The sequence below is a fragment of the Cupressus sempervirens genome, chromosome 7, assembly GCF_028749045.1.
Source record: "Cupressus sempervirens isolate cs-2001-9-10 chromosome 7, ASM2874904v1, whole genome shotgun sequence".
Taxonomy (NCBI): Eukaryota; Viridiplantae; Streptophyta; class Pinopsida; order Cupressales; family Cupressaceae; genus Cupressus; species Cupressus sempervirens.
In genome coordinates, this window is record NC_143124.1 from 51,707,953 (window position 1) to 51,725,951 (window position 17,999).

The 17,999-nt window shown below is 35.0% G+C and overlaps 1 protein-coding gene across 2 annotated transcripts in view; it reads left to right on the forward strand.

The window, feature by feature from the left end:
- Positions 1-17,999, forward strand: part of LOC149545435 (protein STRICTOSIDINE SYNTHASE-LIKE 7-like) — a 49,672-nt gene that overhangs the window by 6,218 nt on the left and 25,455 nt on the right. Inside the window, exon 3 of one of the 2 annotated variants that reach the window (XM_089790649.1) lies at positions 4,715-5,183. The exons of the other annotated variant lie outside the window; for it this stretch is intronic. Within the exon in view, the coding sequence (XP_089646775.1) occupies positions 4,715-5,126 (412 nt within the window). The 3' untranslated portion in view covers positions 5,127-5,183. Of the gene's footprint in view, positions 1-4,714; positions 5,184-17,999 lie in introns of those variants that run through there. 2 annotated transcript variants of the gene reach the window in all.

Below are 17,999 nucleotides of genomic sequence, written 5' to 3' on the forward strand. Positions count from 1 at the left end.
GTTTTGCCTCAGCACTTTGTTGAGTGCAAATTGTAATATCATGTCCAGTTATAGCAGCAATGTGGTATTTGAATCTATAAATACCACCAGAATTTATTTCTTTACAAAAACATACATTTCATTTAAAATTTGTTTTTTCCAAGAAAGTCTTCGGTATATTTCCAACATTCATCTTTTTTACCCATTGTGGAGAATGAAAGTTAAGGCTGCTGTAATAAGAAAATTTAAGTAAAACTTCGGAGTTTGAAACTAATAAACAAAAGCTACAAAACAACAAACTCTACTTTGCAATTTAGTAAAACTAAAAAACATTCAAGATTTGCAAATGAAAACTAAAAAAATTTAGCAAAAAATGCATAATACACTAACACACAACAAAAATCAACACTTACCTCTTGCAAATGAGTTGAAGAGTATTGCTAGTGACTCCTTAATGTTCCCAATGCAATCTTATGGCCTCCCCAAATGGACTTTTGATCTCTTTGGCACTCTTCCTTCTTGCTGGTTGGAAACTTTGTGGTTTTTCTTTTCTCTTCTCTCTCACTTTTCCTCTCTTCTAATCACGCTTAAAAATTTGAAGGCCCTTTAGAATTAAAACAAAGAAGAAAGGCCAAAAATAAAAAAATAAAAATAAGTGTTATAATTAAAAAACAAGTTCACTTTTTGCCTTGCCGCGTGACTAATTCATGCAGCCAATTGAGGCAATTTTTTCCATGAATTGACGACTTGTGTGATTCATGGCAAAATAATGGCTGAACCAATTCACGACTCTAAAAAAATGTCAAGCCTAAATCGAATCACCAAATTGGCGATTCTAGTGATTGTTGGAATTATGTTTGTATTAATCATTGATTAATATGATATCCAATCAGCTGTGTCCAAAGTGGAATAATACCAATTACTGCTAAGTTGCCTGAATCGCAATCAAATCTGAATTTCTTTTGTGTTCATTGTTCATTGGCCCAAATTTTGGCCAGAGGTAAATTCGTATAACCACTTATCAGAGAAATTAGGTGCAAAACACCTCTCTGAAGATTGTAGACTTACTCAGTTTTTGCAACTGGATTCTACTGGCGTGGTTGTTGTCTTGTCGCATTCTCTACTTGATGGAGTATAAAAATTTAACCCATGATATGAATCAGTTTTGTTCATAATTAAACATCATTAAGGAGATTATGTAGTTCTTGGGATCAAGCAATACGCAGTCTACTGATTTGTTTTATGATGTATATTGGAGGTGATGTTTGCACAAGCTAATAATCAAATACTGTGGTTTGATAAATCAGAACTAGATCTGTATTAATTGATATGTGAGCTTAAAATACCAGTGATTTTAAGGAGTTATATTTATATGCAGAATTTGATATGTAACTGATATAAATGAGAGTGTAAAGATGCAGTTATGAGTTCTTTCAATAAAGAAAAATCAGTTGAGGACATACATTGCAAGTTACCAGTCATTGGGATCATACAGGAAATTAGAAGCGGCACTACCTTGAATATTCGGACGGGATTCGGAAGAAAGTGTTGATTTCAACAAAAGTCCTGCTTTATGCCAGATTTTGTTTTGCTCCTTGTCCAAGAATTTACATACATGGCTGTATCAGCTTGCTCTGATCCTGAATGTAGATGCATCTCTGGCATGCGTCTGATCTCAGTCATATGCACTGTAGTCATATTTTCTATCAGTAAAGCCTGGAATCGTTAAGGTATAGAGAAAGGGATAGCGTCCAGATGTCCCAGATTCAGCCCAAAATATTCCACAAAGCAGATTTCAAAAAGGGGGTTTGGATATTGAAGTGGGGCTGAGCATTATCGAAGATTGTCTGATTAGACTTAAAAGATGAGTAACTTCGAGATATTAAACCAGTATCAAATACGAATAGCAGTTCAGTTCAAGATTGCATAGTTCCTGAATTGGAACCTTCATCTTGCATTAATGGACAAGGTTGTTCTCCCACCTTCTCTAGGAGAAACTAAAGTAAGAGCCACATTGATGATGCAGCACTTTGTGGAATTTGTTAAATCACAACTCTTGTCAGCCCTTAAACAGGCGTCAATGAATATTAGTTAGCATTTAGGAAAGGAGGGTGCGATGAGAGTCCTGGTTTCTCTCGGTTTGATCCTTATATCAACAGATTTGAAGAGTACATGACATCTGGATTGAATTTACATTTATAGCAACTTTTCGTGAATAAATATATCTGGGAACCGGGTCCAAGATTGGAAATAAGATTGAAGTTCGTCCCACCTAAGATTCTTGGAGTATCTACATCGAATGATAGTGCGATTATCTGAATATGACAGAAGCTTGCTGAATGGAAAAATCCCAATGGTGAGTTCTTTGGGCCACACGAATGGCTAAATATTACACATGAGGAGCCGTCTGGAAGCAAAAAAAAAAAAAAAAAAAAAAAAAAAATAATATATATATATATATATATGGAGATGTCTGGAGACGAACAAGGCTAAGTTCGTGGGGGGATATTAGAGCCTTCCTGCAGCAGTGATGACTCTATAAGAAGATATTCTTCATTCCGCGTCCAGGGGTCATAGCGTACACGAGTTTCGCTGGAGGAGGGCCATCAAAATTTGCATTTTTATTAAACGATCTGCTTCTAATATTTTCTTTCGTTTTGTGGCTGGTATATGATCATGTGAGGAAGTCTTCGCGCACGCTATGGCAGAAAGGGAGATGTCCATGTGGATTACAGCTTGGTGGATGAACAGTATAGCTTAAAAGCACTCACAATGGATTCGACGAATGAAGGACTTCGCAAGAGGCTCACGGGAGTGAAGATTATATTTGGTTCTGCAATAAGATTCAGACACGCATTTCATGGGTTGATGAATTCACACCCAAAATTGATCGTTGCAGAGGTCATGTATTAACGTTAAAGAGAGTGCAACGCACAGAAGAGCCCGATTATGCTTTGGTAAAATTAAAACTGTTATTGCCAACATTGGATTAGTTGGTTTATGAAGGGGCGCGACTCCTGAAGTGAAACCGACACCTCTTCAAATGTATATAAATATATGTAAAGTAAAGTAAGGAATGATATCATTTTTTTTGGTTTTAAAAAAAAGAGGGAGTTATTGTCTGTAATCAAGATACAATTTAAAATACATACAGAATGCTTGTATTGTAAAATCTTTTGTTGGCACCATTGAATATTCGGTATCTCTCTGAAGAAAAAATTGAGAATTTGAACAAAGCCAAGGAGATAGAGATTTTTGAGTTTCAAATCTAGATACGGTGAGGATTGATTTGTATTGAATTGAATATCAGAAGGCTGAGTGTCTTTGGTACAGTCTATTCTACAACCAAACCAGTAAAAGTTTCTATTTGTCATAGAGTTGAATTGTATATATCCTCGTCCTTTATGGTTTATCTATTTATTTGTCTATAGTTTATTAATTTGATAAGAACATTAAATTGTTTAACGCTGTTCAAATTCGATTAATACAAATAGTACACGAAACCATTTCTTTTCTATTATTTGTATCTATTGTGTCCATATAATGGTTAAAATATAATAGGCTAATTTGAATGCACTGACACAACAATTTGTGGCATCAAATTAATTGAAATCCTGACAAATATTATAATATTAATACTACAAAGTTGTATGTAAGAAATATATGTTGACTCTATTACCCAACTAGAATCAGGCACTAGTCACAACCTTGCTCTTAAATTCTGAATCCAATGCTGGCATTTCCTCATTTTTTTTTCTTAGAGAATCTAATTTCACTTTGTAATTCATTTTAATTTTAATTTTCAGCAAAGTACAACTCAAATAAGCAGTCCAAATTTGAAGTTATTAATCATAAATATTGAAGTTTTCCTTAACGCTTGCCAGTTGAAGGAATCTATTTTGCAATCCGCTATAATACATTTTGTATCCGAGTTTTGGATTTGGGTAAACAGGCGTTGGTCCAGCGGAACCTAAAGCGCAGAGGATTTAATCCTATCACGTTGGCCAAAATCAGTTAGATACCCAGCATCGAGCAGGCAAGGCTCGTAGGTTTCTAACCTGTGATTTTGATAACCAACACTACTATTGCAATATGACCTAGCCATATTGGTCCGAATTGAAAAGGACAAAATGAAGGTTGTCTATGGCTGTGTAATGGGCTAGCGAAACTACAAAATTTCAAATTTCATCTCACACGACATTCATCTGATGCCAGTATACTTTGAAGTATAGATCAACATGAAGAAAATAAAGCTGGGGTATTCACTGATGTGACTAGCATGACTTAAGCAGCAATTTAATCATTTTTCAACACCATACTTATGCTTTTCCTTGGAGCCCTCTCCTAAGAAGAGCTCTAACCTTTTTGGATCCAAACGGATTGGTAAGGTTTGGTTGATTGCCAAACGTGGTAATGAGTTGAACTTATCTGAACAAAATTTGAAATAGAGACATACATAAATATAAGATAACTAGAAAGAAATTCCCTTGTAGGGTTTTACTAGGAAGGGAATTCACTTGGGGCTTTCCGATATCAAATTGTCAGCTGGCCTGCCTATGCCCTAAAAGATAACCATTACCACTTATTAAAGTGCTATATAAATTTGTATACTCAAAAACATGTATAAATTTTTTTCTTTGAATTCCCTGCATGGTCTAGAATTATAAACAAGTTTGAAAATTTTCATAATCAAATAAGTCACCAATTTTAAAAGTGACTTCTTTCATTTTCATAGGATACCTGATGGAGTTGATGTTTCAAGAGATGGTGCGATTTACTTCACAGATGCTAGCTATAAATACAGCCCTGCGAAACTTGACTTAGAAGTATTTGAATATCTTTCTCATGCAAGGCTGATCGAATTCGATCCCATCACAAAAACTGAGACTGTTCTAGTCAAGGACCTTTACTTCTCCAATGGAGTGGCTCTCTCAGCCCAAGAGGACTTGTTGTTTTTCTGTGAAACTTTCATTTTCAGGTATAGGAAATACTGGCTTAAAGGAGTGAAATCAGGGAAGGTTGAAACATTACTAGAAAATCTTCCTGGATTTCCTGATAATGTTAGAGTGGATTCAGAAGGAACGTTCTGGATTGGGCTTCTTGGGGTAAATATATTTCTTCTATTTTCCTTTCTCTTGCTACAATAGATGGTTCGACACTATAACTTTTGCATTAGTCTTGAAACATCAGTTATATGACTTGCAAACTTAGGCCATGATAGAACATAAATGTTCTGATGCAGGCGTATTCTATCCATTTCTATTCTAGTCTCATATGATGTGGCAGATTAATGAGATAGAGGTTGCAAATTGTCTACAATCTTCAAATCCAATTATTTAGTAAATTGTGTAGGGAGTTTGAGGAATATTAGGGATCATTATTTGATCTTCCTTAAATAAGCTGATTTCTTACCAGTTTATTATAAGATTTTATTAGTATAATTATATTGATAAAAAGGAGACAATGTTTCAGCCTCCAGACGGTGGATAAAATCACATATGGAAAATATATCTATGTACTATTTTATTTTCATTCTGAGAAAAATATTTGCTGCAAGATTTGTGCTTGCTGTATTTGCCTGCAGGTTTTGTGATATTGGGTTTCATCATTTTGGTATCAGTAAGAGTGCTGCAGGTTTGTGGTTTTGATTCTCATCATTTTGGTATGAGAGCCCTCCAAGATCCTTAGTCTATATGAAACTCTCTCAGATCTTATACATTCTGGAGCAGCTGACGACAATCATCTATTGCTAAACAGTGCCTTCGATCTCTCTTTAAACTGCTGTTGTAGCTGGAATTTTTCTGCAACTTGGGTTTTGACTTCTACTACATCCAGGAGGCAGCGATCTGGAATGTGACCTGAAGGACAGCGCTGTTTCTGTTTATATGATTCTGGAATGCTAGTGATATTATTTTTTCCATCTATAGTTTTGAAGAACAGAAAGAATTTAGTTTTCTTAGCACTAATGAGAGTTCACAATTAAAGTTGCTGGAAGAAGACTTTTGTTTTGCAAAGCCAGGCTGTTCTTGTGCCAAAACCTTATTCACTCTCCCTTATTCCTTCAAAAAAAATGAAAAGAAAAAGAATGGCAACTTGATTGCTGTGGAGTATCTACTACTGTCAAAGCTAGTGGAAGATTTACCTGGTGGTTGGGCTCACATTGTAACCAAATCTATGCTGGTGGCCACATGGTTGAAAGGATATAAATTTCAAAGGAAAGTTGCTGTATGGACACTTCGTGAAAAGTCATAAGTTTATCTTTGTGTGCTTCAGATTGTTAGATCATTTGTTCCTTCTGTCACAGTAGTGCAATTTCAAGTTGGTTGGCTTTTGAATCTGCAGCAGCAATTTAGTCTTTGCGATTAATCATTGGTGGAAATGTGATCTCATGACCAACTCAATCTATGAAAATTGTGTACTTATGATCAACTTTAGTTTCTAAGATCTCATTTTTAACAGATTGCATTTGTGGAGACTTTTCATCATCCAGTGCCTTCCTCAATTCATAGATTGCGAGGATCTTAAGGGCCTATCCATGAATTTACAGTTGAAGTTTTGGTTGGTGTATTTGTGTCTCAGCAGAAGTGTGATGGGCATTCTATGAGGGGTCTTCTGAGATTTTTGAGACTAAACACAAAAAAGTGGAGTTGAAAGAAATGAGAGAGATATTTCAGTATGCCTCCTCAGGTGTGCCTAGCTACCACAAGAAGACACAAATATCATCTTCTACCAAGAAGAAGCGAAAGCATATTTTGAGAGCAAAGGAAGCCACTTGTTAGAAGGGAGTGATAAAGATTGCAAAGTGAATATGAGGTTAGAGAAAGATGTCTCAGCAAGGAGTAATGATTAGTGAGTGGAGCCAAAGAAGAAGCACCACATTTGGAGAAATTCTTTTCACATGGATATCTGACATCATCATGCAGAGAGTCGCCAATCAACATCATTAATATTGAATTGAAGAACCAAGAGGATTGTCTCACTGGAGTCCAGATTGCAGTTGACCTTGCAGCATCAATTGTTAATGGACAGTGGTTTTTAGTTTACACAAATATTGCGGTACTATTTTTTCAATAGAAGTTATTGTAGACTGTAGTATTTCTGTTGTTGTTGAAAGGAGCAGCCAAACTAGTCAAAGTGTTTGTATGTGCTGTCATATAGGAAATGGTAGTGATTTAATAAATTAAATAAATCATTATTCAAAAGGGAATTACATGTTAATGTCAAAGGAGGCAAGAAGGAAGTAAATGAAAGAAAAATTGATAGTGGCAGGTCAAACAATCAAAGCAGAAAACTGAAAAGTTATTGAGGAAGAAAACATAAAGAGATCTGGCAGGTAATTTGATCTTTATGATTTGTAGTTCACAATTGAACAAAACATTAATTGAATGTGGGTAATAGCTAAAAAAGAAATAAAGTCATGATAACACTTATGGTTGGGGTTGTATCATTCTGAGAAGAACAACTTCCAGCTGAGGTTGGGTAGAAGTTGTTAAGACAACTCACAAGTTGTAGATGTGGGCAGAGTTGTCTTAGAAAAGAGCAGGTGAATCTCTTAAGAGTGACTAGAGTACAGAAGCCAAGTGGGGTAGAGGAAGCTCAGAGGTTCCAGGAGGAAGAACCAGCATTCCCAAAAGACCAAGTTTAGAAGAATGAAGCTTGGTGAGGTAATTAAACAGACTTGCTATTGCAGAGGCTTAGTGCAGTTCACAAGTGAACTAGGTGAAGTTCACCAAGGGAACATAAAAAGATGACTCCTAATAGTCATGACAAGGGTATGAGTAAAAGCTATGACAAAATGAAGGAGAATGCCAAAGTAAATGGCATAAAGATGAAGAGAATGAGTCAAGAAGAACTTAACAAAGAAATTGTTGAGATGAAGGAGCAACTCAGTTTGATGATGATGTTGCTACAAGGAAGTGAAAGAGACCAAAAGTATGGATGTAGAATGAAGAAGAAAGTTACATGGCCTGTTAGGAAATTGGCTGCAAGAAAGATGAAGAAGAAGCTGAAACATGTGATGAATTTTCAGTTACAAGAACTCAGAGAAACCAAGCTTGAGGAAGAAGTTTACATTTGTGAACCTGAGCGAGGGGAATTTCTCGGGGATATTGATGCTAGACATGATGATAGCCTCATTTATTATATTGAATGGTCAGATCAGTGCAAGGAGATGATGCTAAAAGCATCAATAGAGGTTGATGAATCTCTATTTTTTCAAACTAATCATTTGAGTGTGATTGCAGGTGGTGATGATGGACGGTCCTTTGAAACTTTCATGAAGATAGAGGAAGCTGGAGGACAAAATTCAAATTTTGTTCTAAGAAAAGATGAAGAGAAAATATTAGATGTCATTCTCATAAATATTGTTGAATTACATTTCTTGAGGAATTCACTGAAAGAAAAGGGAGAGATATTAATCAATGATGATGCAGAATGTCATGATGGACAACTTCCAAAAGTTGTTATGAACAAGGATGTAGTTTATCCAAAGGTTGAACAAATTACAAACACCATGAGGGTAGAGTTCAATCAGAAAATTGAAATAAGAGACAGATTTCATGTACAAACTCTACAAAAAATGAAGACAAAAGTAAGTGTGAAGATTCTTTGGTTATCTTGCATCTTAATTTCATTGTTCTCATAGTTGGAAGAGTTCCATTTGAAGTGGTGAATGAGAACATGATGATGAGTAGTAGTGTAACAAACGAATTTTCATAACCAATTTAAAACACCTAATAATCTGATTTAATAACTAACTGATTCCATTTCACATGACAATGACTTCCATTAACTGAATTTAACTAGGATAAAGTAAGTGTTTTCTATTCTAACTATAATTCTTATTCAGCTGATATAACGAAATAAAAGAATACATTGCTAACATTTTAACTATTACCAACTTATAACATATTCAGCTGAAAATAAAGTAACGACTATCTTTACATCAATTAATAAAATTTATTTAATTTATGCTACTAGAAAACTAAACTATCTATTTATTCTTCTATGGATTTAAAAGGTAAAAGTGGAAAAGGAAACATACAAATATAATGGAGGAATCCCTTTATCATGTTGTTCAAGCATCGACATTGGTGAGAGGAGAAGCATTGACATAGGCTTAACCTCCCAACCTCAAGCCATACTTATCCTCACACATCCTAACTTAATAGAACCTCGAGATCGGGCTTGGGATGTTCTTAAGTGCAGCCATCCGAGCTACCCGGTGGTTTGAGTGCCACATCAGCTATGCCTATATTACTGACATCCATGGACAAACAAATGATCTCAAGATTGGCACATATGCTTATAACTACCTTGGCCAAGGATTTCAATTGGGTTTGTGAACCTGATTTCCACCACTCGACTTGACAACAAATTCCATTGCAGGGCATGCATGAGCTATTAATTATTTATTCCAATTTGATTTCATGTTTCCATTTGCAGGATTAATGTACACCTCTTCACCCTTCATTGACCTCTCCGTCGGGTGAATTCCTCGGTGTCTGCATGATTCTGATTTGGTTTTACACCTCTTCACCACTGCTATGGCTTTTTTGCCAGGTGAATTCCTCAGTGTCAAAGTTTTTAGAATTTTCCTGGTAATTTATTTAAGCATGTGTAATGATATGGATTCATATAAACAATCAAGATTATTCAACTTCCAAGGAATTTATAATTGATGTAAGCTCAGGAACAACTTGGTGATTGATTTCATACACACCTCAGATTACAACAACTAGCATTATGGATTTTTCTCTACTTAATAGGCTTAGCCAACTGATGGTGGATATCAAACCGGAATGAAAAAGAAAAGGATTGGTAAAACATCTGCAATTTATTCACTATCTTTCTTATTGCATCGGCTAAGTTCAGTAAAATCGATTCACATTTAGCACTGCTTCTATGTATTTAATCTTGCCATTAAAATACCACTCTAAGTCGATTAAACATGGAATACCAAACAAGAAATAATATTGTCAGAATTCATGACCTGCGATTCACTTGTATCTTGTCCTCCTACAAATTTGAGGTTTATTTTCAGCTTCAATCTGACAGCAATGATATATTGGATTTAACAGTAGGGTGAATATATTGGATGTTCTGTAGGGATTCAAGGTGCAAGAAAATTATGGTATTCGGTTGAACGAGAGAAAGTGTTCAAATGCAAACGTATATGATGGAGAGAACATAAGATGGAAGAAGTATACGTCTCCTAATTCGATCATCGCTCCTAAATAATTTGGCCAAGACTCCTTGACTTCCATTTGTTTTCAAGAAGTCTGTTCGCATGCATTAAGAATTTCAATATTGAAAAAAATTAAAGCGGGAAGAAATGAGGAGAAAATGAAGAGATTTAATCTTTTATTTTATTATTATATGCTCTTATGTACGTTTACGTATATGTATTGATGAGGTGTCATCATTAGATTATATAACTATAATTTATTGTTGCCATTTCATTTTTATACTTATGTGTTTGTATTTAGGTGTTTATAATAATGAAAAAAAAAGATTTGATATGAATCTCTATGGTATGAATTATATTTTAATTTAGATGGTTCTATGTTTTTTCTATTATATTGTTTTCCTAATAGCTCATGCAGTCCCGTAATGTAACTTGTGGTCAAGTCATCGTATCCTTTCCAAGGGAGTCTTAGGTCATACCTGTCAATCCTGATGACTGAACCAAATGACCATCCTATTCCAATAATTTCATTTAGCAATGCTTCACCTCTCTTCAGTCTTCTCCTGCAATCACCCAAGCAAAAAATTCTCGCCAACACATTAATTCAAAAATATATTGTTTGATAATTCGAATCAAACAATTGCTAATCATCTAACAACAGTTATAAGTTACTGGTTATTTCATCGTCTATAATAACTAACTCATTTCACATGATCATAGAGGATATAATTCATTATCAGTTGGTACAACGTATATAATTAACTCGTTTCTCATGATCAAGAAGAGAAATAATCTGTTAACAGTTGATACAACGTATATAAATAACTAACTCATTTTACATGATCAAGAAAGAAAAAAATTTGTTAAACCAACAACTATGATCAAATTTAAAAGTTAGGGCAAAATTTGGGATGTAAGATACCCTTCTCCCTAGATTTTTTATCGTGCCCGATGAACATAATAACAAAACTTAAGTAATACTTAGTGAGTTTATACAAGAAGAAAAAAAAATGTTTAGTTTTCATTTTCAGAGAAAAGATGGGGGTATCTTTGAAAAATGTCATGTTAATCCTCCCAAGTGGCATTATCCTCAGCATATTGGTGCCACTAGACCTTGCACTGAGTCACTTCCCAATTTCGTAAGCATAGCTTACTCACCTCAAGTATTCTGAGTCGTCTTACCTCTACCACCCCTAGTTCTCGCACCTGCAATAATTTTCAATCAATCATATGATCATGGTGGGTAATGTACTTTTTAAGATATGATACATGCAAGACACCATGCATCCTAGCAAGGGCTGGTGGTAAAAAAATCCTGTAGGCTACTGGGTTCACAACTTCGAGTACTTCAAAGGGTCTCACATATCTCGGGGCTAATTTAGCATTTTTTCCAAACTTGATAGTACTTTTTTGAGGTTTAACCCTTAGTAATACCTTGTCCCCTACTAAAAATTCTCTAGGTGCTCTTTTGGCATCAGCATAACTTTTCTATCTGTCATTAGCTTCCTTTAACTTTTGACGAATCTGGATTACCTACTCTTCCATCTCTTGACGCATTTTAGGTCCAACAATGATTCTATCTTCCAACTAATTCGAACTCACAGGAGTTCTACATTTACGACCATACAAGGCTTCAAAGGGAGCCATTCTAATGGTGGACTGATAGGGGTTATTATATGCAAATTCTACCAAGAGTAAGTATGTTTCCCATTGGTATTGTCGGTCCATACAGTATACTCTCAAAAGATCTTCTAATACCTAATTTACCCTTTCCGTTTGACCATCTGTCTTAGGATGATAAGCTGAACTAATGTTTAATTTAGTACCCAAGGCTGAAAATAATGTTTGCCAGAATCTGGAAGTTATCCTAGCATCCCTATCTAAAATAATCTTCTCTGGAATTCCATGCAATCTAAAAATCTCTTTCATGAACTTATGAACAATCTTTGGTGCTCCATCAGTTAAATTCCCTGGTATAAAATGAGCAACCTTTGTCAATCTATCAACTATGACCAAAATGGTATTGTGTTTATTTCGTGTCATAGGTAATCCTTGTACAAAATTCATGAATATTACTTGCAATTTCCATTCATGTACCTCATTAGGGTGTAATAGACTTGCTGGGTATCGATGTTCTGCTTTTACTCTCTGGCATTCCAAACAACCTGTGACAAACTCTGTTATCTCCCTTTTCATCCCTTTCCAGAAGTATAGAGGTTTATATCAGATAGCATTTTTGTTACTCCTGGATGTCCTGAATATGGAGCTGAATGAAATTCTCCTAAAATCAGTCTTCGGAGTTCAGGGTCGCTGGGTACATAAATCCTATTGTGATATCTTAGCAATCCATCTTCTTTTAAGCTAAACTCTGAATACTTGGCATCTTGTGGGTCTGTGATCAGAGCTAGGCTAATTTCTGCATAAAATTCATCTTGTTCTAATTATCGTAAAATCTGATCCTTTAACCTGAAGTTTACAGTAGTTATTGTCGAGAGGTGTCTTCTTTGGTTTAGGGCATCTACCACCTTGCTTTCTTTGCCTTTAATATAACTTATATTGAACTCATAATTTGCTAAGAATTCCAACCACCTCCTTTGTCTAGCATTAAGATTCAGTTGGGTGAAAATATACTTCAAACCATGACAATCGGATCTAAGTTCAAAAGGTTTTCTGATTAAGTAATGTCTCCACATTTGCAAGGCATGCACAATAGCTGCTAATTCAAGATCATGGGGTGCATAATTTTGTTCATAGTTTTTCAGTTTCGTAGATTCATAAGCAATAACCTGTTCATCCTACATTAGCACACCTCCTAATCCTTCTCTGGATGCATCTGTTATAGCTACGAACTGCTTTTGTGAGTCAGGTACTTTCAAAAACTCGAAGGCTGATTGACACTTTTTTGTCCAGAGGTATTTCTTCCCTTTCCTCTAAAGTGAGGCGATCGGGTAGGCTATCCTAGAAAAATTTCTTACAAACTTTCGATAGAATCCTGCTAATCCCATAAAGCTCCTAACCTCGGATACATTTCTAGGTATAGGCCATTCCTTAATTGCTTTTATCTTTGACAGATCTACTGCTATACCCTAAGCTGATTTAATGTTCCATAAATACTGAATTTCCTTTTGATAAAAAGCACACTTAGATAATTTCCCATACAGTTTATGTTCTTTAAATCTTTGCAGGACTATTTCTAAATGCCTTTGATGTTCTTTCTCATTCTTAGAACATATTAAAATGTCATCTATAAAGACCAATAGAAACTTATCCAGACAGTCTTGAAATATGCTATTCATTAAGTTCATAAAAGTTGCTAGGGCATTGGTTAACCCAAATGGCAATACTGTAAACTCATAATGTCCATACCTGGTTCTGAATGCAGTTTTATGTATATCTTCGTCCTTTATTCGAAGCTGGTGGTACACTACCTCAAGTTAATTTTTGAAAACACTGTCACACCCTTCATTTGATCAAAGAGATCATCTATCCTCGGTAACGGGTATCGGTTTTTGATGGTGACTTTATTGAGCATTCTATAATCTATGCATAATCTCAAGGTTCCATCCTTCTTCCTCACAAACAACATTGGGGATTCCCATGGCGAGACACTAGGCTAGATCAATTTCTTATCTAACATATCCTGAAGTTGGATCTGTAATTCCATTAATTTTGTAGTTGTCATCCTATATGGTGCTTGAGATATTGGTTATGCTCTTGGTATCAAATCTATGGTGAAATCAAATGCTCAAGATGGGAGTAGTCCAGGAAGTTCTTCAGGAAACACATCTTGATAATTCTTTAAATAGGGGTAATTTTCCTTGAAGGATTCTTTTAACTTTTCTCTGATTTCCCCATCTTCATAAATACAGTGATCTCCATAAGTGGTGGTCTTAGGTTCCCTTATGTCTTTAGTCCTAACTACAAAAATCTCACAACCTTTTCTTCCATATTTTTAAAGTTGCGTTGCAGAAATTTGTTTTAATTTAATTTCTTATTTAATCCCTGTAATGCTTGTGGGTCTACCTTGATCATCCACACAGCTTACTGTTTTAGCAAGGCAATCTACTTTGGCCTTATGTTCATTGAGCCAATTGATTCCTATGATAATGTCGTATGACCCAAGAGGTGCTACATATAAGTTCAATTTTGTTGAAAAATTTAGAAAGTCAACTTGAGCTTCAAAAAAACATTGCTTTACCTTAGCCCTTGACTGGTTTGCATACTCGACTGTCAATGATTTTTCTATAAAGCTAAATCTTTTCAGAAACCTACTTAGTAGTCTAAGTGATATAAAACATTCAGAAGCTTCAGTATCAATTAAAATGGAAATAGGATTTTCATAGATCTTACCTGAAGTTTCAATGGGGCCTATTTGTTGCTCTACCTACCTATTATCCAAGGTTGCATGAATCCTCAGTTGGAAGACTTGCTATTGTTGCAATAAAGGTGGTTGTTGTGGCTGGTTGGCGTTGGGTTTATTGGGGCACCTATTAGCATAATGATCTCCTTCATAGGTAAAACATCCTCCTAATGGTCCCTTCTTTTCATTATTCTTGTTATTCTTATTCATATTGAAATTGCTTTTAACATCCTTAACTCCATTACCCTTTAACTCTAGTTTGTTGTATTTGTAGTTCTTAAATTGCTTTTTATGGGGCTCGAAATCAACACCCTCTGAATTCCAGGTTGTCTTTCTCTTGTTGTCTCGGATGGAGTCATTCTTCTTGATCTTGTGTTCTTGTCAAAGAGCCTTCTCTAGAGCTTCTTCCATGATTTGGGGAGTGAGAACATCAATAGCCCCTCCTATCCTATTGTTCAAACCCATGATGAATTTTGTCACTTTCAAATTGGTGTCTTGCTGATACGATGGTACATATTTTAACAATCGGGTGAATCTCTCCTAGTACTTATGTACTGACATGTCTCCTTACTTTAAGTTTTGAAAGTCTAAAAGATTCTGATAATAAAAGGTTTGGGGCAGCTAGCGATTTCTGAAAATGGTTACAAATTTTTTTCCAAGTGATCTTAGTGGTTTTTATGTTTTGCTCAACTTTGGTGTTTCCCCATTAGGTTGCAGCTTCTTCGGTAAAATGATATATTCCCCAAACTGCTTTTGAGGTTTTAGAGAGATTTCTAATTTTGAAGTACTATTCCATCTCAGTTAACCAAGCTTTTGCTTCTTCCTTGGACTCAAAACCGAAAAACTTGGGTAGTTTTATTTTCTTAATGTCTGTTGACAAATCAGCTACTATTTCTTTCTTCTTTTGTTTTTCTGATTGCTTGGGGGAGGAGGTTTTGTTATGCTCAAAGACTTCTATCTCTACTCTAGGAGGTGGTGAGGTTTGAGTTTCCTCACGATTCTGCCCTATGTGGGCTGCCATTTCACTCATTTTTCTTTCCATGTTTTCTAACTTTAGTTGCATTTCTTGCAAGATCTGAAGTAACAAATCATTAGAAGATTGGGTGTTCTCATGAATTATGTCTTGATTTAAAATGTTCTCATTGCTGTTCATTTTATATTTATTGTTCTCACTTGTTAATTTACAAATTGTGTCAATTAAGTGGAGGAAGAAGATATTTTACAGAAAGAAGTCTTGCAAACACATGAATCACAAATAACTTAATTTAACTTAATACTTTGTTGCGTTACTTAGAAAATTTCCTCTGTTGAGGATGTTTACATCAAAATAACATCTAGTCTTGCTTTGTAGCACTTAATTTTGGTTCAGGTCAGTACATATCCCACACCATCCAGGATTTATGAAATTGTAAAAGAGGATTGCTCTGCCAAGCGTTCCAATTTTGGATCAGCTTGTTATATGCTGCTTTGCTAGCATGAGTCCACTTGACTCTTTCTTTTTTCATCCGTTGAATTGCCTGGTTTAGAGTTTCGTTGTCTCGGGGTATGGAACAACAATTGTAGTCATATTTTTAATGAGATAAGAAAAGATGGGGTGTCGAGTCTTCTTGCAAGGTGCTTTACGTACTTGCATCCTGTGTAATCAGTCAAGAACTTTTAGGTTTCATAAAAAGTAGGGTGCCCTAGGTTCAGTGTCAAACCTAGCGCTCTGATACCATATGTAACAAATGAATTTTCATAACCAATTTAAAACACCTAGAAATCTGATTTAGTAAGTAACTGATTCCATTTCACATGACAATGACTTTTATTAACTGAATTTAACTAGGATAAAGTAACTGTTTTCTATTTTAACTGTAATTCTTATTCAGCTAATATAATGAAATAAAAGAATACATTGCTAACATTTTAACTATTACTAACTGATAACATATTCAGCTGAAAATAAAGTAACGACTATCTTCTACATCAACTAATACAATTCATTTTATGCTACTAGAAAACTAAACTATCTATTTATTCTTCTATGGATTTAAAAGGTAAATGTGCAAAAAGAAACATACAGATATAATGGATGAATCCCTTTATCATGTTGTTCAAGCCTTGACATTAGTGAGAGGAGAAGCATTGATATAGGCTTAACCTCCTAAACTCAAACCATACTTATCCCACACATCCTAACTTAATAGAACCTCAATATCGGGCTTGGGATGTTCTTAAGTCCAGTGATCCGAGCTACCCACTGGTTTGAGTGCCCTATCAACTATACCTATATAACTGACATCCATGGACAAACAAATGAACTCAAGATTGACACATATGCATATAACTACCTTGGCCAAGGATTTTAGTTGGGTTTGTGAACCCAATCTCCACCACTCAACTTGACAACAGATTCCATTCTGCGGCATGCATGAGCTATTAATTATTTATTGCAATTTGATTTCATGTTTTTATTTGTAGGATTAATGTACACTTCTTCACCATTCATTGACCTCTCCGTTAGGTGAATTCCTTGGTGTCTGCATGATTCTGATTTGGTTTTACACCTCTTCACCATTGATATGGCTTCTTTGTCAGGTGAATTCCTCAGTGTCAAAGTTTTTAGAATTTTCCTGGTAATTTATTTAAGCATGTTTAATGATATGGATTCATATAAACAATCAAAGATTATTCAATTTCCAAGGGATTTATAATTGATGTAAGCTCAGGAACAACTTGGTGATTGATTTCATATACACCTTAGATTACAATAGCTAGCATTATGTACTTATCTCTACTTAACAAGCTTAGTCAGTTGAGGGTGGATATCGTACCATAATGAGAAAGAAAAGGATTGGTAAAACATATGCAATTTATTAACTTTCTTATTGCATCGGCTAAGTTCAGTAAAATCGATTCACATTTAGCATTGCTTCTATGTATTTAATATTGCCATTAAAATACCATTAAAATACCACTCTAAGTCTATTAAACATGGAATACCAAACAAGAAATAATATTGTCAGAATTCATGACCTGTGATTTGCTTGTATCTTGTCCTCCCGCAAATCTTAGGTTTAATTTCAGCTTCAATCCGACAACAATGATATATTGGATTTAACAGTAGGGTGAATATTGGATATTCTTCAGGGATTCGAGGTGCAAGAAAAGTATGGTATTCGATTGAGAGAGAGAGAGAGAGTTTAAACATAGACATATATGATGGAGAGAATAGAAGATGGAAGAAGTATATGTCTCCTAATTCGATCACCGCTCCTAAATAATTTGGCCGAGACTCCTCGGCTTCCATCCATTTTCAAGAAGTCTATTTTGGATGCATTAAGAGTTTCAATTTTGAAAAGAAAAAAAGCAGGAAGAAATGAGGAGAAAATGAAGAGATTTAATCTTTTATTTTATTATTATATGGATGTGTGTTTACATATATATATATATATATATATTGATGCAGAGACATCATTAGATTATATAACT